The 21,258-nt window shown below is 55.3% G+C and overlaps 3 protein-coding genes across 9 annotated transcripts; 2 read left to right on the forward strand and 1 right to left on the reverse strand.

Moving 5' to 3' along the window:
• Window positions 1–83: 83 nt before the first annotated feature.
• RNF25 (ring finger protein 25) lies at window positions 84–5,879 on the forward strand. The gene is made up of 10 exons (XM_042827163.1): window positions 84–127; window positions 205–279; window positions 348–450; window positions 541–608; window positions 1,258–1,327; window positions 1,457–1,528; window positions 1,700–1,840; window positions 2,180–2,269; window positions 3,012–3,146; window positions 3,278–5,879. The coding sequence occupies exons 1-10, from the start codon at window positions 90–92 to the stop codon at window positions 4,001–4,003; spliced, it is 1,518 nt and encodes a 505-aa protein (XP_042683097.1). The 5' UTR covers window positions 84–89; the 3' UTR covers window positions 4,004–5,879.
• Window positions 5,880–6,249: 370 nt separating this feature from the next.
• On the forward strand, window positions 6,250–21,218 carry ZNF142 (zinc finger protein 142). Of its 5 annotated transcripts, none has more exons than XM_042827158.1 (10): window positions 6,250–6,446; window positions 10,914–11,008; window positions 12,032–12,351; window positions 12,908–13,528; window positions 13,771–14,025; window positions 14,433–15,245; window positions 15,494–15,671; window positions 16,315–19,531; window positions 20,165–20,270; window positions 20,646–21,218. In XM_042827158.1, the coding sequence occupies exons 3-10, from the start codon at window positions 12,072–12,074 to the stop codon at window positions 21,143–21,145; spliced, it is 5,970 nt and encodes a 1,989-aa protein (XP_042683092.1). In that variant the 5' UTR covers window positions 6,250–6,446; window positions 10,914–11,008; window positions 12,032–12,071; the 3' UTR covers window positions 21,146–21,218. The 5 variants fall into 5 exon arrangements, with proteins under 5 accessions (XP_042683092.1, XP_042683095.1, XP_042683094.1 ...); XM_042827161.1 differs by lacking the exon at window positions 6,250–6,446 and adding an exon at window positions 8,442–8,622; XM_042827160.1 differs by lacking the exon at window positions 6,250–6,446 and adding an exon at window positions 10,046–10,250.
• Window positions 6,508–11,664, reverse strand: LOC122164807 (mitochondrial chaperone BCS1). 3 transcript variants are annotated; one of them, XM_042827164.1, is made up of 8 exons: window positions 11,616–11,664; window positions 10,564–10,937; window positions 9,952–10,091; window positions 9,644–9,838; window positions 8,884–8,947; window positions 8,367–8,536; window positions 7,825–7,942; window positions 6,508–7,225 (listed from the first exon to the last, which is right to left on the reverse strand). In XM_042827164.1, exons 2-8 carry the CDS (start codon window positions 10,881–10,883, stop codon window positions 6,973–6,975), a joined length of 1,260 nt encoding a protein of 419 aa, XP_042683098.1. In that variant the 5' UTR covers window positions 10,884–10,937; window positions 11,616–11,664; the 3' UTR covers window positions 6,508–6,972. The 3 variants fall into 3 exon arrangements, with proteins under 3 accessions (XP_042683098.1, XP_042683099.1, XP_042683100.1); XM_042827165.1 differs by having other exon boundaries at window positions 11,610–11,635; XM_042827166.1 differs by lacking the exon at window positions 8,884–8,947 and having other exon boundaries at window positions 8,367–8,531.
• Window positions 21,219–21,258: the final 40 nt, after the last annotated feature.

A 21,258-nucleotide genomic window follows, 5' to 3' on the forward strand; every position in this document is an offset into this window, starting at 1 on the left:
AAGGCGAGCCCGCCGCGTCAGGCCGCGCCGCCACGTCGCCTAGCAACGGCCGAGGCCGCCGCACTTCCGCTTCCGGGCCGGGCGGCAAGATGGCGGCGGCCGGCGAGGAGGTGGAGGCGGCGGACTGGTAATGGCAGCCCGTCTCCGCCCCGCCTTTCCCCGGGGCCGGAGCCTGGGGCCGCCTGATCGCTCGGTGCTTCGCAGGGCGCTGCCGTCCGAGGTGGAGGTGCTGGAGTCTATCTACCTGGAGGAGCTGCGGGTGGTGCGGGGCCGCGCGAGGTACGTACCGGGCCCCGCGGCCCCCGGGCCCCGCTCTCCGGCCGCGCCTTACCTCCGCCCGCCCGCAGGTCCGAGCCCTGGGAGGTGAGCATCACCCTGCACCCCGCCACGGCCCAGGACCAGGACTCACAGTTCGTGCGCTGCACGCTGGTGCTCGCCGTGTCCCCCCAGGTAGGCTCCTGTCCCCGCTGGGCCTCGTGGCCCCCTATCTCTGCTTTCCTTGGTGCGTTTTGGGTTTTGTTGGTTTGTTTTGTTTTCTAGTATCCCAATGAGGCTCCAGACATCTCCATCAGCAACCCGCGGGGACTGTCAGATGAGCAAATCCAAAAGTGAGTGCCGATAGGGGAGTGATGATGGTAACAGCGCTTAAGAGCCTTCTCTCAGTGCCTTCAGAGCCCTCTGTTCTCTTAACACATACATACAGCTCTCAAAGCACCTTGAGTTAAATCTTATGTCAGCCCTTATGCTGAGTTTGCTGAGGAATGGTTTGTTCCTTTGTGGTCCACCTGAAATGTAACTGCCAGGCCTTCAGAGATGTCGGTCCAGCTTTGACAGAGACAAGACTGAACTGAGTTGCAGTGTTCAGGCAGCCTGATGCTGCCTCTGTGCTCCTGTCCTTGGTGCAGCAGTGATCCAGATACCAGTCAGCAGCACAGCATTAAAGTTGCTCCCACCAGAACAACAAAGCCTTAGATTTGCTAAAGCTGAAGAGTACTGGGTGAGCTCAAGCTGAAGCAGTTTGCAAGCTCACTCTTGCAATTTCTCTGAGGACAACCATTTCCTGCACACTTGTTCTCAAGGAGCTTGGGACAGCATGGGAATATGTGCTTGCATTTGTGCCCATCCCACACTACAGGCAAACCCTGGTGGATGATGTTCTTTTTATTTCTCTTGTTATTATGGTGGGGAGACAGGCATGTGGAAGAGTGAAAAGGTGTGGCAAAGTTTGTGTTAAGTATTTGTGCTACTTTGCTGTAGGATTTTGCAGACCCTCAGAAATGTTGCTGAAGCCAGGCTGGGGACAGAGGTGCTATATGAGCTGATTGAGGTGAGAGCTGGGGAGAAGGGAGGCAGACAGATGCACACTGTTCTTTGACTCCCTTTCAGGTAGGAGAGCCCTGAGTCTGGGCCCATGTGGAGACCAGTGAGAAAAATGCTTGCTTTTCTGCTTTGACAGAAGGGGAAGGAGATTCTCACTGACAACAATATTCCTCATGGCCAGTGTGTGATCTGCCTCTATGGATTCCAGGTAGGAATGTGTATTCAAGCCATTCAAGGTGGCTGAGAAGTGAATCAGATGAAGCCCAGTGGAAGAAGCTATGTGGTTTTGCCATCAATAACATCCCTGCTGACATGGGAGTGAAAACTCACCTCAGGTAGTTGCTGGGAACACTCTTTAAATCCCTTTTCTCATCCACAGGAGAGGGAAGCCTTCACAAAGACCCAGTGCTACCACTACTTCCACTCCCACTGCCTGGCCCGCTATGCCCAGCACATGGAAGAGGAGATTCTCACGCAGCAGAAGGAGAGAGAACAGCACCTGGCACCTTCCCCCAAACAGGTATTGGGCTTTGATTCCCTGCACAAGCTGTCTTGAGTTCTCTGTCATTCCCTGTGGGATGTGGAACAAAGGCCATCCTGACTCAGCAGCCGTGTGCAGTATGGTTAGCACTGTGCCTGCGCTGAGAGAATCAGTGAAGATTGGACCAAGTGAGCCCCAGGAGCCCCTTCCAACCATAATTACAAACTGGAATCCCCTTGGGCCTCCCTGCCTTAGCAAAAAAGTGCCTGTGGTTAGTTGAAGAAGGCTGCCCTGTTTGTTTCACTTCCAGCCTGGGGATTCTCTGGATGTGCATGGGCTGGGTTGTTGCCTAGGGTTTCACCTCTCACCTCCCTGCAGAAAGTCGGCGTGCAGTGCCCTGTCTGCCGGGAAACCTTGGTTTATGACCTCTGTGCCCTGAAGGCAGCGCCACCACCACAGCACCCACTGGTAAGAGATGTGGATTCATCTGTCTGGCTGTGCCCACTCTCTGGGTAGCTTTAACTGGGACATTTTAACACATGAACAGTGCCAGCTGCAGCTGATTAACGTGCTCCGCCATTTACTCTAGGAAAACACACAAATGTACAAATTCCATCTTGTGCTCTATTCTGAGGGGACCATTGGAGCCCTTCTGCCATAGAAAAGGGGCCCACCTTCAGATGTGATAAGGGCAGAGGGAAGCAAAAGATATGTAGCTGTTGCATGGGGAGGCAGTGAGGATATGTAGTGTTGTTGGCTTGCTCTCCAAAGCAAGCAGATGTGGTGGGGGAGAGAGACAATTCTGCCATCAGGCAGAGTGCCTGAAAGGAACCTCTGTGTCCTGTCTGCTCTAAGAGAATAATTGTAGCTTTCGTTAAATATGTCCCTGTACCCACTGAGATGTTATCAGTTTCAAGTGAGTGACTCCAGCTTATGTGGTTCTTGATTTTTAATTGCTCTGCATCTTGCTCCAAAGCAGGAGTTCCTCAGACAGGCAATGCAGGGAACAGTGGGTCTGCAGTGACGTGTACCTATACAGAGACAGGGAACTACACGTGAATCTGTAGGCTCAGTGGGTCCAGTGTTGTAAACAGACAGTTTACTTGGGTGCTGTGTGATCAAATGAAGGTTTGGGGAGTTGCTCATGCTGTTGCTAACTGACTGCCCATATAGATAGAGCCCTTAACCCCTCTTGCTATCTGCCACTCAGGAGCCATACAGGCCAGATGCCAAGATGCTGCAGCACCAAGAAGAACTGCGCTTAATTTTCAAGAAACAGCAAGAGAAAGGGGGCATCATTGACCCCGAAGCAGAGAAGAACCGTTACTTCATCAGCCTGCAGGCGGTATGGCACTGGGGGCAGAGAGCCACTGAGCTCCACACCAGCAAGGAGGTCCCTGGACTTGAGGGCCAAACACTGTCATCTGCTTTGGGACTGTCCTGTCCCTTTCTTAACCACTGGCTTCTTTCTTTCAGCCTCCAGCTACTGTTGATCCAGGCCAGGCAGCTGCTTCCTCTGAGCTGCTGGTGAGTGCTAGCGATGCGGATGCACCTCAGACACCCTGCCAGGCCTCAGCTCTGGAGCCAGCCAGGGCTCCAGAGAGCAGGGCAGAGCCTGGGCAGCCAGAGAGGCCTGCTGTGCCCAAGGAACCTCAGTGCAAGAGGGAGAGGCACAGAGGGGAGAGGTCAGGCCCAAGAGGCCAGGGCAGGCAGTCCTGCAGCAGCTCACAGGAAGCAGCAGGGGAAGCCTGTCATCTGTCCCATGGCTCCAGGGTGCCCAGAAGCTTTGGTCAGAGACCAGAGAGAAGACCTGGTGGGAGGCACTGTCAGGAATTTCCAAAGCCTCACAGCAGAAGCAAGGCAGCTGCCTTGGCTGAAAGAAAGGAGCTGTTCCCTGAAGATCCTTCACCAGTAGCGGGCACAGTGGACTTGAAAGAGGAACACCATAGCATGGAAAGATGGACCCCGGAGCAAGGTGCTGAAGCCCAAAGCAGGGAGAAGGAGAACCTGGCGTTCAACCGCGGCGAGCACAGAGCAGCTTCTGGCTGGCAAGGCCACCACAGGCCCTGGGATTGCAGGAGGTGGGAAAGGTCCAGAGTGCAAGATCGTGGCTCCTACCACAGAGCACCAAGAGGGCGAGGGATGTTCAGGCCCAGTGGATGTCGAGAAGCCCATTTTGTGGAGAAGGAGAGCAGTTCCTAGCAGGAGGGGTAAGGGGCTGGGCTGGGAGAGGCTGTTAATAACAAGAATGGCAAAGACTGTGGTAGAGCAGTAGCAAGGAGTCACCATACAACTTGGGAGAGAGGAGGCAGTTGGCACAGCTTGGGACAGGTGAGCTCTCCATGGTTCATGTAGCGTGAAGCATCAGGCTGCCTGGTGTGAGCAATTGGCTGTCACCACCACTGGAGAAGCTGACTTTTGACAAGTCATAGCAGCCTTGGTCCTGAAGGATGCAGGGGGCAGAGGAGGGCTTGACCTGGGACCAGCATGCATCTATCATCTGTTTTCTTGAGCATACATACCTACAGAAGCAATTGGAATTGGCTTGACATGGTGCTACAGCGGCCAAAGCTGTGCAGGACCTTCCCTGGAACTGAGCATCCCTACAGAGCCATGGTGGCACTAGGCAATGAGGATGTGCCAGGGCAGCAACCTGCAGCTCATCTTGCTGCATCCTTTAGTGTTCTTTGAGCACCTTCTCAGCTGCTGTCCCTGCTCCTTAAAGATGACTGTTTATTCTGTGGTGCAGAGTGCTGCTCAACTCATAGGCTTGGCCAGGCAAGTCCTTTGTATAACATGATTCTTCCCAGCCCCAGCCTGAGCTAAATTAAGTTTAAGCCAATGCTTTAGCAGGTCAGGACTAGCCAGTGACTGAGGCCTGGTACTGGCTCCTGCTCCCCATGGAAGCTTGAATTTAGCTGGAGCTTCTGCCCTGTCCGTCATCTGCTTTTTTGCAGTTCCTTCTGCTGCTGTTTCAGATTCAAACCATGTCCTGCTGCAGAGATATGACAGGAATCCCAAATTTCTGAAGTGGGAGGCTGCTATTAAATTAATTTGTTGGGTCTTCTCTGGAGCCTGTTCCTTTTGTTTTCTTTGCCCTCCCACTCCTATTCTTAGCTGTTTGGAGCAAAGTGTTGATCCTTGGTATAACTCCCTTCTCTCCTATGCCGTACGTGCAGGGGAAGTCTCTTGGATAGCGGGATGCTAGCTCCCTGCTTTGTCAGTGTGAGCTGTCTGGCTCACCTAAACCATACTGATTTCTTCACGCTTGTTTGTGCGTTGTGGGCCCATAACAAACCCCTCTTCTCACACAGATAACTATCATCTTCCTTTTGCTCATTGTGCTTTTAGAAGAACAAAAATTGCCATGTTCCAATTGCCAAGCTCCTTGGCATCCTGCTGTGAGTCAAACTTTTCTTTCTCCTTGTTGGGAAAGCTACTGTGCCACAGTTGGAGCATAGGAATTCAGCCACAGAAATTAAAGTGAGCAAGGTCTTCAGTAACTCAGTCAAACACTATGCTTGTTAGAAGGGAGGGTTTTTTGGTTTTTTGGGTTTTTTTGCCAGGGAGAAGGGATTAAGGGCTCTCACCTTTCTGACTCACTTGCTGTTAGCCTGGAGCAGAGGAAATTCTGTACTAGTGTGTGGAAATGAATTTGGGCCAAACATAAATTCTTTTAGAAAACATCCTGGCAACAGCAGGTACAGGCTGTCAAGACAGCACTTAATTCTGACTTGAAGAGGATGGTGGGGTGTTCTGGGGAAGAACAAGGCTGTGGTATGCCTTCCCTGCTCTGTGTCTGAGTAACTTCAAAGCAGCAGATGTCCAGCTCCTTTCTCTAAAAGTTTGTCCAGGATGGGGATTTAGAATGAGGGAGAAATGGAGCCTGTACCATGCCCTGAGGCTTCTAACTTGGCATTTACTTACATGCCTACCCTACTCCTAAGATGGGGCTGTGCTGTTACTGACCTACCTCACAGGGCTGTTGTGAGGCTACACTGGCAATGGTGCTCACGCTGGCAGAAAGGCACTGATGGTGGCTGTAACATTAACACTATTAAAAGCAAGTAAAATGACACAAGTTGCTTCCTGTGCTCTCGTGGTGGTAGTGAAGGGGGGGACTTGGGTTGGTGGTGCTGGTGATGGAGCACAGAACCTGCCTGGATCAGGCCTCCCCTCCCCAGTTGCATTTTCAGGGCTGTTAGCAGAGGACTTCTGTTCTTCACACCAGCCTGGCCTGGCTGCACTGCTGACCACACCACTCCCTCCCCTGCTCCCTTTTCAGAGGCACAAATTTTGATCAGCTTTAAAACATAAGCACACAGCAGCACCAGGCTGATGGCAGCCCTGCCACAAACGGGAAGAGAGGAAATAAACCAGCAGTACAGGGTAAGCAAATTCCCTTCTCAAAGGGGTTACTGAATTATCTCTGAATCAGGTGGTCCCAGGAAGACCTGAGGTGCCAGAGACCAGACTGATCCTTCAGCTCAGTCTCTCCTTCCAGCGCCTTTCTACATTCTACCAGGAACTGCACCTTGGAGGCAAGCCAGGATCCCTCCAGAACAGGGACCCAGGCCTCAGCAACCCTGAGAAGTGTCTGGAGCAATGCTGCTCCCATCTATCGAGGTCAGAAGGGCTCTAGCAGGTGGGTGGTGGCAGAGGAACAAAACCAACATTCGTAAGCATGCATACAAAAACAAGGGGACTGGAGGGCAAAGAGCCATGTTGTGCACTTTACCTTACAAGGTTGTTCACAGACCAATGAAGACTGCTCTCTTTTCAAAGACCATCAGCTCTCCTCAGCAGTGCATCACCCCAATGTCCTGCCTCTGCAAAATTCTGTTTTGGAGTATCAGCCCACAAGGAAGGGGTTGACAAATTATACTTTCACATCTGGAAGCCTCGGCAGCTTCTCAATCCCAGCACAAGAGCAGTGAGCAGGGTCTGTATAGTAGCACCCAAACCTAGGGAGCAGCAAGAGCCGATCCCCTCACTCTGCTGCAGAGCTGGAAGCTCTGACTCCATACATTTTAACAAAAAGACAAGGCCTCGGTGAGGTAGAGACCTGGCCCGTGTAGCTGGGCAGCTTCACAGCATCCCCAGGATAGTCCAAGTCCTTGTCCCAGTTATCTCCAGGCCTCACAGCATGGCAAGGCAGAGCTCACCTTAGGTCACGGCAGGATGGAGTGTACATTTTCAATGGCTCCCCCAGGATCTGTCTTGTAGAGCATGAAGTGGCCCTGCACCTGGGCAGCGCTGATCTGTTTGGAGACTGCCAGCGCCTGCTCAGCAAACTGCTCAGCTGCAGCTGGGGGCTGCTCAGGATAGAAGCGCTGGAACATGCGGACCAGCTGCCCTCGGGAGCAGTGGCCCACGTACTGCTTCAGGTCCACACGTCCAGGCCGCACCAGGGCTGGGTCCAGCCTGTCGAGACATAAGCGTGCCTTCACAACCTGGCCACGGTGCCTTTGCAAGAGGGGTCTAGCAGAAGCACCCCTCCATGCTAGCACAGCCAGCATCCTATCCTATCTGTGCACTGTGGTAAAGGTAGGGAAGAGGTTTGCTCCCCCAGTCATGGGAGGAAATCAATCTAACAGAAAGAAGGGAATGGTAGGCTCCTGAGGGTGACAAGTTGTCAGTTCTGCTCATCTGTATCCCAGGAATGCTGTCTGAACAGTGATCTAGGCTAGCTCAATCTAGAGCAAGCAAAGGCCACCACAGCAGTGTCCAAAAGGTACATATGCTGGCTTACTGAGCAGATATGTGCCGTGAGCCCAGGCCACCGCCTGGTGACTGAATGCATTGCATGGAACCAGCTTCTCACTCAGCACAGCCACAACCCTAAAACCCACAGATTCCTGCAGGCAGGAGGCTGGCACCTCTCCTGAACGAAGTATCCAGCACAATACTATTTGAGCAGCAAGGAAGAGGCCCCAGCAAGGGGTTGCTCTGATTAGGGGTTTGCATCCTGAGGAAGGATCAGGACAGCCCCTTCCCACTTCTTCCCAGAGTGCAGCTCTGACCTGTCCACATAGTTGGTGGTCATGAAGACAATCCTGGCCTCTGTGGAGGCCACGCCATCCAGGGCGTTGAGGAGGCCGCTGAAGGTCAGGCGCCCCATGCCTTGGTACATAGCAGGGTCTGTGGATAGAGATGTTTGAGATTGTATCCATCTGCCACTCACCTGGCAGTCTTGAGGGCTACCTGCTTATAACCTGAGGCATAAGCCAAGCTTTCTGCTCCCTCCATCCCTTTAGGCTGACCCTCTGCCTCATCCTGGTTGGCAGCCCATTCACCATCCCTGCCTGGCAGCACCCCTGTGAACCCAAAAGGAAAATGAAGGGGTAGACCACCTTATGCTGAAAACAGCCAGATTTTCAAACAAGTATTTTTGCCTGAGATACCTCTGGAATTATGGGCCCAATGCTCCCTTCATACAGCCAAGCCAAAACAGGGTGAGCTCCAGCTTGGGTCATGAGACCTCTGAGAGCTGCCCCCTTCCTGCCCACCAGCACCAAGCCAGCAAATATCCCAATGCCTGGCCCAGGAACTGATCACCACTTACTCTCAGCAGCAAGGTCCCGACTGATGAAGGCAGCATCCACATCCTCCAGAAGGATGATGCTCTGCTGTGGTGCCACGCTCAGGAGGTAATTGAGTCGGTCATCAGAGAGGCTGCGGTCACTGAGGCTCAGCAGGCAGATACTGTGTTGCAGCTCCCCGGCCAGGGCTGTACTGGGAAGGACACAAACCACAGCAATGAACCACAGGAAGAAAGTCTGGAGCAGAGGAAGGCAGAGGAAGAAGCAGAGGAAGGCAGGGTAAGCTGAAGAGAGAGAAGCTCTCCCTGTCCAGTAGCAGACCTCCCCAGGGGGGATCAGGCAAGGACAGTAGATGTGAGCCCTACTGCCACACCAGCCTGCACACAGAGCTGTCACTCTGACCTATAACACTGACATAGTCCACTCCTTCATTGCTGCATTTCAAACCGAAGCCCATCTACATCTTCTCATCAGGGACTGCTGCACATCAGAGCAGACAGCTGGCAGGAAAATTGCTGTCACTCAGCTAGCAATACTCACATGAAGCTGCTTTTTCCACAGCCAGGAGGACCATATAGCAGGTAGCCTCTTCTGTATGGGATCCCTAGGAAGACAGTGTCCTTTTAGGAACCAGCTGTGTTACTCTGAGCCCTCTCCCTCAGAGCCAGGGGGTCTGTGCCAAGCATGAACAGAGGATGTACCAGAGAAAGGCAAGAAGCAGGACAAAAACTCTCTGCAGCTGTACACAGAGAGAACTGGCAGTCAAATTCTACCCACAGCAGCACTGCAGGAGCAATGAACTCCTTGACTTACTGTGGTTCCCAGGACTGTAGACTGCAGAACCTGAGCAGGAAGAACCTACTCACAGCAATCTATCTAAACCCTATATATGTCAGGATGCCAGAGAGCTGAGTGTATGTGGGGAGTAGCTCACAAAGAGATGAGGCTGATGAACAGAAGGCTGGAAACTGCTATGAAGCAGGGCTGCAGCAGGCACAGCAGCAGCGTGCTGAGAAGCTGCAGAGATGGATATAAGCAGCAGCCTCTGCTTGGTCCCCGGTTGTGCTTCTCCCTTCCTTTCTCTGCTGTGCTCGGTATATTAAGGGCTCTTTGTTAAGACAGGAGCAAAGCTGAAGATGAGTGGATACAGCATGGTCACAGTTGGGATGAGAGCACTGCTCTGTGCCCAGGCTAAGGGGCTCAGACACACAAGGGACTTCGCATGGCACAGCTGGGCTATCTGTGGACAGGGGTAAGGTGCTGCATTGGGCAAACAGAGGACACCACACAGGAGCCTTGCCTCTCTCGATGTACCACTTCGGGTTGTCGATGAACTCCTTCACGTCCTCAACCAGCCTCTCTGACACACCTTTCTCCAGCACCACGGAGCTCAGAGGCCGGCGGCGGCGTGGGAATCCAAACTGCCGCCACTCCGTTCCGATGGCTGTGTACATGATTGTCCTCCCCTCCTGCTGTTGCAGAGCCAACTCCCGGGCTGCAGAAAGAGGCAGAGGGGATGGCTGGCAGGGAAAAGGCTCTCTTATGATGCCCCAGGTGCCTCCAGGAAGGGGCCGTTCCCAGTACAATCCCACACAGCTGCCTACAGACCTTCCTGGAGGATGTTGAAGAAGATCTCCCGGTTGGTGCCCAGTGCCGTGAAGGTGACAGACTCCCAGGCAGTTCCTGTGTTCAGGTCAATCATCTGCCTCTCCCGGTTTCGCTCGATGCGAATCCACTTCCTCTGATACCTGGAACGAGAGGACAAGGTTGAGGGATGGAGCCCACCTCCAGCCACAAGCCACAGCTCACACCAGCACATAACCAAGCACAAGTTTCAGCCTCTGCCTTTCACCTCTCAGCCAGATCAATCAGGGATGGTGCTGCTCTCTGTGCCCAACGCAGGCATGGTAGGGCTCAGCAAGAGGAACTCAGAGCTAGCATGTCCAACACTGGCTAGGCAAAGTAGGGTGGGATAAATCTTGGGGTCCATTTCCATTTGTCTGCACCCAGACGGAGGGCATAGCCTGGGGCCACCTCCGGTGAAAAAGCAATTTCAGATTGGTGCAAATTCCCTAAGCTACTTCCAATCCCCTATCCTAATTCAGACACGAGAAGGAGGTAGAAGTCTCTGCCACTAGGGGCCCTCCAAACTGGACTTCCTTTGCCAAAATGAGGGCAACCCTATGGATTGCTTTTCCCTCTCCCTCTGATCTTCCTTACCAGATGAAATGGTTTCCAGGGCTGGGGACAAAGTCAAACTTGGTGCTGACGCGCCCACTCTCGTGCTGCAGGTACGAGGTCTCAACGCTCAGGTGCTGTGTGCGCTTGGCATGGTGCGAGATCCAGTTGAGCAGCCACTGGTAGCTCTTATCCTTGCTGGGCACCTCCAAAGTGATCATATAGTGGCGCCTGAAAGCCACCAGCCCAAACTGAGCTCCTTTCCGAGCCAGTGCCATAGCTGTGCCCACCCCAACAAGGCCAAACCCAGCCCCAAAGTAGGGGTTGTCCTTCAGTGCCACAACAAAGTCAGAAAACGGCATTGTGGGAGGCTAATGTGCTCCTTTCCACAGCATCTCCACGTTCCATCAACCAACCTGTGTGGGCAGAGAAGAGAGTGAGGAAGGCCTGAATGATGGAGCAAAGTACTACAGCAACAGAGGGCAAGGTGGGTAGCCTGCAGATGCCTGGCCTTTACCATGGCCTCTTCTCAAAGCATCCGTTGCATCTTCTGCCACAAGAAGCCTCACATTTTACCATTTTGTTGTTTAAATCATTGTAAGTCCCCATGCACTGCAAGTATCAGGGATTTACTGCTTGGAAAAACTCAAGTGTGTCCCCAGACTGAGCTGAGAGCACATTCTTTGCTGCTGGCAGCTGGCACAGGCCCGAGGCAGCAGCATCAACATGCCCCGACTCCAAGAGGAGCACTGCTCTACTGCTCTGTGTGCCACAAAGCAGAGGGGCTGAGGCCCCCACCCCAGGGCTCCCCTTGCTCAGCTGCTAGCGGGTCTGAAGGCCACCAAGTGTATTCCCCCTCCTCTCTCCTCTGCGCAGACTCTCAGTCGCAGACCTCCAAGCTCACCCTCTGCCACGGGATAAAGGCCGCCAGTTGGGCACTGAGGCGAGACCCTCAACCCACGCCGGGCTCCGCCCGGACGCAGCGTTAGCGCACTGCCCACCCGTACAGCCCCACGCCTACCCGTACCCAGAGGGCCCTGTCCCCACCGCACGCCGCCCCCACGCCGGGACAGCCCCGACCCGCTCACCCTCACCTCCGCGCCGCCCTCCCCGGCGCCGCGCCGCTCTCTATGGTTCCTCCCGCACTTCCGTTTCCGGCGGCTCCCGGCACTCACCCGCCGAACGGGGTCGGGGGAGAGGAGGAGGCCGTAGGGAGCGCCGAGAGTGCAGCTCTGTGCTGCGGGAACCATCGAGATGCGCTGGGCCGGACCTGCAGGTGGGAATGGGGACAATGGGGGCTGTAGCTGGGCCGTACTGGGGGGCACTGCGGCACGGGATCGGGGCTAGGCCCGAGCCCCCGCGTTGCTCATCCGGGCTGCGGATGAGGTGTCCCGGCCGGCTGCCGGCCCTATGTGAGGCTCCTGTGTCAGGGTACGGGGACAGGTGGTGCTGAGGCCCCTGGTTCACCCTCCGGAATCCCTCGTAATTCGATCTCGTTCTTCTCTTCCAGAGCCAGGGAACCCCCATGCCCGGGCTCTGACTAAGGGGCAATGAGCGCAGAAGTGGCTGCACCTCTGGCTGCAAGCAAGGAGATGGAAGCCTTATGTTCTGAGCTGCTCCTGCCCTCCCCGGGGGCAGTGGGAGCGGCAGGGGCGGTTGGAAGCCCTACTGCCACGGTTGGGGTTGCCCCGCTGCCCGTGAGCCAGGAGTTGGTGCTGGCGGAGGCGTCGTTGCCTGGGGAAGGGGCTGCGGCTGAAGGAAGTAACGTAGAAATCTTCATCGAGGCTGTGGCTGGCAACGTGACTCTGAGCAACACGGCCAATGGAACCGGTACTGGGTGTGGGGTGGGGGGCATGGACACTTCGGTGCCGAGCAGTGGGACAGGAGGTCAGCTGGCTCTGTTCCTTCTGGTCAGCACCCGGGGATGTCACGGTGCTCTTGGGTCAGTGAGCCACTGTGCATCATGAGCAGATGCTGCCACTCACTATGGATCAGGCACAAGGTGGCCCAGGGAGCCTTGGAGAAGGCTGTGGGGTTGCTCTGAGCCTTTGAGAGGATGAAGGTGGAGATCTCCATCTGCTGCATCCACCAGCATGCTGCCCACCTGGGGCATCCTGCTAGGCAGAAGGCCAAGCAACATTGCCTGTGCCTCAGATGTGCAAAGGGGCAGACCCACTCAGTGTGGTCACCTGCACGAAGATGCTCCTCCTGCAGTGGGACTGTGTAGCATGGGATTCCCAGGGCAGGGGGAGAACTGTTGTTCTCAAAGCTGTAATTCATGATAACTTAATTTTATTGTTCTTGTTCAGAGCTGGAACTGAACCACCAGTCCCAAGCTCTGGGCCTGGCAAAAGCCCTTTCTCATGATCATCCTTGCTCTGTGCAGAGGTGCTGGTCAAAGTGGTGGAGTTGTATTTCTGCGAGAGGTGTGGCCAGAGCTTCCAGGAGGCTTCCTTGCTGTCCCAGCATGAGTGCCTGCTACTGCCACCACCAGAGCACTTGCGGCTACCTGGAGTGCTGCCAGCACCCACCAGTAAGGGCCAGAATGAGCCAGGGGGCTCAGAACCACCAGTAGCGAGCGTGCCAGAGGGTTCAGCTCTTGAATGTCTGCTGTGCCCCATCTGCCAGGAGGCGTTTGCACAGCCTGGTGAGCTCAAGGAGCACTTCAAGACCCACTGTGGCCCACAGGGAGCTCTGCCCTGCTCTGAGAAGGGCTGCTGCTTTGTCACAGAGGACCGCAAGCAGCTGCGCAGCCACCTACGTCTCCTGCATGGGACTTCCCCTGTGTCCTGCACCTACCGAGCCTGCCCCTTGCTGTTCCCCAGCCGCCCAGCCATGGAGCAGCACCACCGCACCCACTTCCCCTTCCACTGTGGGCATTGTGATTTTGTCACAGCTAATGCCAAGCTCTTCTGGCAGCATAGGAAGAGCCACGTCGCGGAGACATCTGTGATGAGCAGCATTCCCAGCTCAGCTTCCCTCAAACAGCTCTGCATTCTGCCATCAGGTATAGCTGAGTTAGAGACTCAAGCTGGGTCAGGAGCCTGTGGGTGTTGCAGGGGCTGGGTTTGGAGTTAAAGCTGTGGGGAATGAGGGCAAACCTGTGCTGCTGAAGGGCTGGAGAGCCAAGTGGTCCAGGAGCAAGGTGTCCTAGAGAGCCAGGAGATTTTTTTTATGTGTATGGGTTGGGGGGGTGGCTGCTTTTCCCCCTGCAGCATCATGGTCTCTTGTCTTTCCTCTCTGACACAGAAGGGCAGAAGAAGGCAGAGAATTGCCACCCTGACTGGGAAGCTACCTCGGAAGAAACAGGGCCAGCAAATCCCTCAGGCATTGGGGAGGGCTCCTTGGAGGAGCTGAAAGTATCTGCTGGAGAAGAGGATTCAGAGAGTGATGAGGACAATTCACTGGAGGAGGATGGAGAGAGCCCCTGTGAGGGCGAGGCCAAAGAGAACAGAAAGGAGGCTGCTGACAAAGCCAAGGTGACCTGGGCTCAGCACTTCAAAGGTATGATTGTGAGTCTGTGCTGAGAGATGCTTGGGCCTATTGCTTATGAGCAAGTAGTACAGCATAGTGGGGCCAAGAGGTCCTATACCATCCAGCAGCCTATTTGCCCATTAGGTGCACTCTTTTTCTGCTGTTGCTGAAACTGAGGGGTTTGCTTGGCTTTGGGGGACATACAAGCAAGTCTGATTTAGGCTGTACTGGATCACTTTGCTAAGTGTTGAGCTAGAAAGATCCCACCTGAACCATTCTGGTAGCTCAGGATGGGGATGGTCACTGTGGGTACCTGGCTGCTGCATGACTGTATGTGATAAGCCTGTGCCCCAACACAGCAGGGTCAGGGAAGGAACATCTGCCTGTGCTTGTGTCCATTCTCTTTCTTGCTGATGGCTCTTCCTTTGCTCTCACAGGAGATGTTGCAGAGGGCTCAGAATACATCTACAAAACCCACATGTGCCCCGAATGCAAGCGGTGCTTCAAGAAGCGGACGCACTTGGTGGAGCACCTCCACCTGCACTACCCTGACCCCAGCCTGCAGTGCCCCAACTGCCACAAGTACTTCACCAGTAAAAGCAAGCTAAAAATCCACATGATGCGGGAGACAGGTGAGAAGGCGCACCGCTGCCCGCTCTGCCACTACAGCTCGGTGGAGAAGAATGCCCTCAACCGCCACATGGCCAGTATGCACGAGGACATTTCCAACTTCTACTCCGATGTCTACTCTTGCCCTGTCTGCAAGGAGAAGTTTCGCCTCAGCCAGGCCCTCAAAGAGCACTTGAAGTCTCACAAAGCTGAGCCCAAGAGGCTGAGCTGCTTCCAAGGGGGCTGCGAATACTGTGTGGAGGACAGGAAGGAGTTTGTCCGTCATCTCAAGGATGCTCACGGCATCAAGGCAGTGGAGTGCAAGTATCATGCCTGCTCACTGCTCTTCGGCACTGCTGAGGCCATGGAGGCTCACCGGAAAACCCACTATGCCTTCCACTGCCAGCAATGTGACTTCATCTGCTCCAACAAGCATGTTTTCCGGAAGCATAAGAAGCAGGGGCACCCAGGCAGTGAGCAGCTCCAGTGCAGCTTCTGTCCGTATGCCACCTTCAACCCTGTGGAATATCATGACCACGTGGGCAAGATGCACGCCAACGAGAAGATCCACAAGTGCACTGAGTGTGCCTTCGCTACCGCGCACAAGAGGGTGCTCATCCGGCACATGCTGTTGCACACAGGTGAGTGCCTGCTGCGGGCCATCTGGAGCTGAGCTGGGACATGGGTTTGTGCTGGTCCTGGAGGTCAGGGAGGGCTGGGTCAGGATTCCTGGGTCCCATCGATGGCTCTGCGACCCACCAGCCCCTGGCTGAAGTCACACTGTGTCCCCATCCCTGCTGTTATCTCAAGCTCCTGCTGAGCTGGTTACCCTCAGGGGAGGCTGCCATATCTGATTATTGTACTGAGAACATTTCTCTTTCCTCTGTAGGAGAGAAGCCTCACAAGTGTGAGCTGTGTGACTTCACGTGCCGCGATGTGAGCTACCTGTCCAAGCACATGCTGACCCATTCCAATGACAAGAACTTCATGTGCACTGAGTGTGGATATATCACCAAGTGGAAGCACTACTTGAACGTTCACATGCGCAAGCACACCGGTGATCTTCGGTACTACTCCTAGGCTGGTTGGCCTGGCAACATTGTTAGGGCTTCCCAGACCCTGCTACAGGAGTCTGCTGCTCTGGGCTGCAACTACTGCCCGTTCTGTGTGACACACAGTAAATGCAATCTTTGAGCTTGCAGATTGTTGTCAGCATAGTGCAGTGGAGGCAAAGGTATCTCAGGTGCCTCAGTGCCATCATTACATTAGTCCAACTCTAAACCTGGGTTCTTGCATTCTGCTTATGTTTTTGTGCCAAGGCCAGTTTGGGCTTGTGCAGGACTCCGCCAAAAAATGTTTTTACTTCTGCACTATCACCTTAGTATCCTGTGGGTCCAGTCTGCCTCCACAGATGCTGGAGGTGCTTCTGCTGTGAAGTGTTTGGAGTGACAGGGTCACTTTCTGGGATACCCAGAGACTCTATCTCCCATCCCCAGGTTGGGAATATTAAGCACCAGCGGCGCCAAGGGATGCAACAGAAAGGAATTGCTTGTGGTTTGAGCTGCCCAAATTGCAAAGGTCAGACCCAGCAAACCTAAGAACACCCCTTCCCCAGGTGTCTGAGATGGGGAAGCAGAGCTCCGTATGTCTGACAGGGTTCAGCCTGTTCTGGTTCCCCGCACTGCCTGACCAGTTCTGTTTTCCCCACAGGTACCAGTGCAACCAGTGCTCGTACCGGTGCCACCGTGCTGACCAGCTGAGCAGCCACAAGCTGCGGCACCAAGGCAAAAGTCTCATCTGCGAGGTGTGCGGCTTCGCTTGCAAGCGCAAATACGAGCTGCAGAAGCACATGCAGGCAAAGCACTCACAGAACTACCAAGTGCCCATCTTCCAGTGCCAGTACTGTGCCTACCAGACCAAGTACAAGCAGGCGTTGCTGAACCACGAGAACTGCAAGCACACCAAGCAAAAGGAGTTTCGCTGCGCACTTTGCTCTTACTGCACCTTCAGCAACACCAGCCTCTTCTTCCACAAGCGCAAGATTCACGGTTATGTGCCTGGTGACAAGGACTGGCTGGAAAACTATGCCAGCAAGGAGCTGGAGATCAGCTCATCCGAGTCTGTCTTTGGCTATGAGCTTGGAGCAGCCCTGCGTGTGGATGCCAGCTCCCTTTTCTCTAGCAAAGAGCAGTGGGCAAAAGTGAAGCCATCCCAGCCGGAGTCCCAGGGGGAAGAGGGCTGCCAGCAAGCGTCCATGGTGCCCCTTCTGGGGCAGGATGCTGCTCCACCCGAGGGCAGCAGTAAGGTTCAGACAGCTGTGGGCAAGGGGGAGCAGAGCTGCATGACTGATGACAGCATGCAGAGTGACACTGCTGCGGGCCCAGCTGAGCTCATCGCTTCTGAGGATGTGGCAGAGAGCTGCATGTTGCACTTGGAGACAGTAAATGTCTCATCTGATCCCATCCTGGAACATTTGACTGGAGATGCCTGCATGGCACAGCCGGAGAGCATGGAAATGCTGTCCTGCAAGCAACCTCCTGCCGCCTACAAGATGCTGGGCTCCCAAGATGACCTTGGCTTGGAGGACAATGACAGTGCGCTCAAAGACATCCCAGACTATAAAAAGGAGGGGGCGGATGTACGCAAGGATGAGATGTTGAGGCTGGAGGACAGCGCAGCAGCAGGTGCCTGCCAGGTAAATGACACTGCAAGTGAGGCCATAGGCCACCTTGAGAGGTCATGTTCAGACCACAGCAAGCTGGATGCAGGCCCAGAGATGAGAGAGACCAGCCAAGGTGAACCACCAGAGGCCTGGCTCAGTGTGCTGAAGACAGCTGAGCAGAGCCATCCACCTGTCCCAGGGGATGCGGCCACCTCCAGCGATGATACCAGAAGCAATTCGGAGTCGGTGCTGAAGGCACTGCGGAAGCAGGACAAGGAGCAGGCAGAGACACTGGTGTTGGAGGGAAGGGTCCAGATGCTGGTGGTGCAGTCAGAAAGTCAGATCTTTAAGTGTGAAAAATGCTCTTACATCACACGAAAGGAGAAGTCCATGTCACTGCACTCTAAAGCCAGCTGCCAGAGTCACCGCACCCCACTTGTGTGCCGCGAGTGTGGTGCCAGCTTTAAGCAGCAAAGGGGACTCAACACCCACCTCCTCAAAAAATGCCCAGTCCTCCTGAAGAAGAACAAGGTCCTCAAACCACCTGTTGTGGAGGCAGCTGGGTCGCACTGTCCTACTGAGCAGCTGGGTGATAATGGTGCAGAAATAGCGGAGATCGACAGGGGAGGCATGGAGGAGCCTGGACATCCTGAGTCCCCCTGGGAAGCCGAAATGATGCCTGATAAAATGCAGGAGTCGGATGGTCTCTTTGCTGGGGAACATGTGTCAGGCTGTCCTTCCCCTGAGAAGTCTCTCTCTGATGACGGTGCAGAGATGGCAGAAGAGCCCTCCCAGCAAGGGGATGGAGCTGAGGCAAGCAGAACTGAGTGTCCCTTGCAGGTTGGGAAACCCTCCGAGAAATATCGGCTGGAGGGTGGGAAGCTGCACTGCAATGCCTGCTCCTTTGTGTGCTCCCGGGTCTCCACCATCACCTCCCACGTGGAGGATGGCTGCCGGAGCCTGGAGCAGTTCTGGTGCTCACTGTGTCCTGAAGCCTTTCGTTCTCAGCGGGCCCTGAAGAACCACTGTGCTGAGAAGCACCTCCTGCATCCTGAGGAGGACAGACCCCACAGCACCCAGCTCCCAGGGGGGCACACAGCCAGCACTGAGATGGGGCAGCCCGGCGACCCTGTGCTAGATGCAGCCCCCCCAAAAGCAGCACTGCCCAAACAGAGGCGTTTCTCCTGCCCCACTTGCCCTTTCACCTGCCACCAGGAGCGGGCCATGAAGACGCACAAGAAGAGGGGCTGCGTGACACTGGGAGAGTTCCGCTGTGCCTCCTGCCCCTTCACCTCCAAAGTGGCCAAAGCCCTGCGGCTGCACCGCAAGTTGCACCGCAAGCACTACAGCAAGCGGCCGCAGCTACAGTGCCGCCAGTGTGAGTTCACCTGCAAGCAGGCCCGCTGCCTGCGGCAGCACGTGCGCATCAAGCACGAGGGGGTGAAGCCTCACAAGTGCCTCTATTGCGAGTTCAGCACCACGCGGCGGTACCGCCTGGAGGCCCACCAGTCCCTGCACACCGGCGTGGGCCGCATCGCCTGCGGCATCTGCAGCCAGACCTTCGGCACCAACTCCAAGCTGCGCATCCACCGCCTGCGGGTGCATGAGAAGACACCCACCCACTTCTGCCCGCTGTGCGACTACAGCAGCTACCTGCAGAATGACATCACCCGCCACGTCAACAGCTGCCACCGCGGCGAGCTCAACTTCGGCTGCTCCCGCTGCGAGGCACGGTTCAGCTCTGAGACGGCCCTCAAGCAGCACGTCCTGCGGCGGCACGAGCAGAAGGTGTCCTACGGCTGCCCACAGTGCGGCTTCGTGTGCCACAGCGAGGCCACGCTCAAGTGCCACGTGCAAAAGCAGCACCCGCACCTGGAGTGTGGCACGTGCAAGGAGAGCTTTCCCAGCCGAGATGCTCTGGAGGAGCACAAGAAGCAGCATTTCAGCCACCGCTGCGAGCTGTGCAGCTTCGCTGCTAAGGAGCGGCAGCAGCTGGTACGGCATTACGTGGAGAGCCACGAGCCGGCCGCCCCCCAGGACAAACCCCTGCAGTGCCCCTTCTGCGACTTCGCCTGCCGCCATCAGCTTGTCTTCGACCAGCACATGAAGGGCCACGGGGGCACGCGCATCTACAAGTGCTCCGACTGTGAGTACACCACCAAGAACAGGCAGAAGATCACCTGGCACATCCGCATCCACACAGGTGAGAAGCCCTACAAGTGCCACCTCTGCAAGTACACCTGTGCCGACCCCTCACGTCTCAAGGTGAGCGTCCTGCTTGGGGATGGCTTGGGAGATACATCGGGGTTTGGGGATGAAGAAACTCACAAGGGGAAGTATTGTCCTCTCTGTTCTTTCCCGAGTTTCATATGGGAATGGGCAAGCAGATGGTGCTAATGCAAAGCAATGTGATACTGGGGGACAGCAGCTGCATGTTCTTCTCCGATTTATAGGTGATTATCATCCTCTCACACTAAAGGGCTTTTCCTAGAACTAGAGAGTCAGGCATGGGGTAATGGAAGGAAAATGGCCTGTCTTTACTAAAAGAGGTATTGACTTTTTTAATGTCTGAGCTGGAGCTCTTTGGGGTCACCTGGGTGAGGCTGCTGTGATGCACTCTGTGCAGGGCTAGCTCTGCTGGTCTGTTTTCAGCTTGAGCTGTGCCCTAAATACCAAACTACGAAGAAAATCCTATGTCCTGAGACAGAGTGCGCTCAGCAGCAGCAGGGTCTGATCCTGACCCTTCTGTGGATCAGGCTACCAAACAACTCTCCTGGTCACTCACAATTGCAGAGATGTCAAACTTGCTCCCAAGCCCCACACATCACAGGGCCCTGCATGCCCCTCAGGCAGGTGGCATAGCCTTGTCCTGACTGTGCCCCATATTCCTCTGTCCAGTACCACATGCGGATCCACAAGGAGGAGCGCAAATACCTCTGTCCAGACTGCGGCTACAAGTGCAAGTGGGTGAATCAGCTCAAGTACCACATGACGAAGCACACAGGTGAGTGTGGCCACGGGGCACCTCCAGCACTGCAGGCAGGAGAGGGCCATGGGGCTGCATAAACCCAACTCCACATTTCCCATGTGAGACACGGTAGACACTGTTCAGTATGTCCCAGCATGCTGATGGATTGGGGATGCCTTGGGCTGCACTCCAGTGCTGCGAAGATGATGAGAAGGAAAGTGGGGTGACACAGACCCTAGAGCCCTTGGAAATGAGGGAGCTGTAGGGGGCCTGCAGGGGAGTAGGCATTAGCGCCAAGGATAGTGTGTAGGAAGGGTCCTTGGACCATTATGGGGATGTTGAGACCCCACGGAAGGGCTGTGGGAGACAGACACCATCCCCTTGACCCCAGCACTACCCCCATTGCCACAGGGCTGAAGCCGTACCGCTGTGACGAGTGTGAGTACCGCACCAACCGGGCGGACGCACTGCGGGTGCACAAAGAGACACGACACCGGGACGCGCGTTCCTTCATCTGCGAGCAGTGCGGAAAGGCCTTCAAGACCCGCTTCCTCCTCAAGACCCACCTGAAGAAACACAGCGAGGAGAAGCCATACGTCTGCAACGCCTGCGGGCGGGCTTTCCGCTGGGCGGCAGGCCTGCGGCACCATTACCTCACCCACACCAACGAGCATCCCTTCTTCTGCCGCTACTGCCCCTACAAGGCCAAGCAGAAGTTCCAGGTCATCAAACACATCCAGCGGCACCACCCTGAGTGCGGGGCTGGCGACCCCAGCCAGGGGGTGGGCAAAGACCCCAGCACACCCACCGTCCACCTCCATGCTGTGCAGAAGGAGAGCCCAGCTACGGGGCCACCGGCTCCGCAGCAGGAGGGAGAGTGCCTCACAGAGAAGGACGGCATCTCCCAGTGAGTCCTGGCTGCTGCAGAGATGTATGCGTGCGTATAGGCATATATGTATATGGGATGTAATATATGTGGCTGTATAGAAGGAATCTCTTGGCTCCTTTTGATCCTGTTTCTTCA

This window comes from Centrocercus urophasianus, unplaced genomic scaffold, assembly GCF_019232065.1.
Source record: "Centrocercus urophasianus isolate 14NV4802_14NV808 unplaced genomic scaffold, USGS_Curo_1.0 seq_28, whole genome shotgun sequence".
Lineage (NCBI taxonomy): Eukaryota > Metazoa > Chordata > Aves > Galliformes > Phasianidae > Centrocercus > Centrocercus urophasianus.

Bases quoted from the DNA above. Each gene is read 5' to 3' on its own strand.
- LOC122164807 (XM_042827164.1), bottom strand. From the start codon at position 10,883: ATGCCGTTTTCTGACTTTGTTGTGGCACTGAAGGACAACCCCTACTTT. The intron at 9,839-9,951 runs GTCTGTAGGCAG...CTCTTTCTGCAG, and splicing joins CTTCAACATCCTCCAGGAAG to CCCGGGAGTTGGCTCTGCAA. The intron at 7,226-7,824 runs GTCAGAGCTGCA...ATGTCTCGACAG, and splicing joins ACCACCAACTATGTGGACAG to GCTGGACCCAGCCCTGGTGC.
- ZNF142 (XM_042827158.1), top strand. From the start codon at position 12,072: ATGAGCGCAGAAGTGGCTGCACCTCTGGCTGCAAGCAAGGAGATGGAA. The intron at 13,529-13,770 runs GTATAGCTGAGT...TCTCTGACACAG, and splicing joins GCTCTGCATTCTGCCATCAG to AAGGGCAGAAGAAGGCAGAG. The intron at 15,672-16,314 runs GTACTACTCCTA...TTTTCCCCACAG, and splicing joins AAGCACACCGGTGATCTTCG to GTACCAGTGCAACCAGTGCT.
- RNF25 (XM_042827163.1), top strand. From the start codon at position 90: ATGGCGGCGGCCGGCGAGGAGGTGGAGGCGGCGGACTG. The intron at 451-540 runs GTAGGCTCCTGT...TTTGTTTTCTAG, and splicing joins TGCTCGCCGTGTCCCCCCAG to TATCCCAATGAGGCTCCAGA. The intron at 1,328-1,456 runs GTGAGAGCTGGG...CTGCTTTGACAG, and splicing joins TGCTATATGAGCTGATTGAG to AAGGGGAAGGAGATTCTCAC.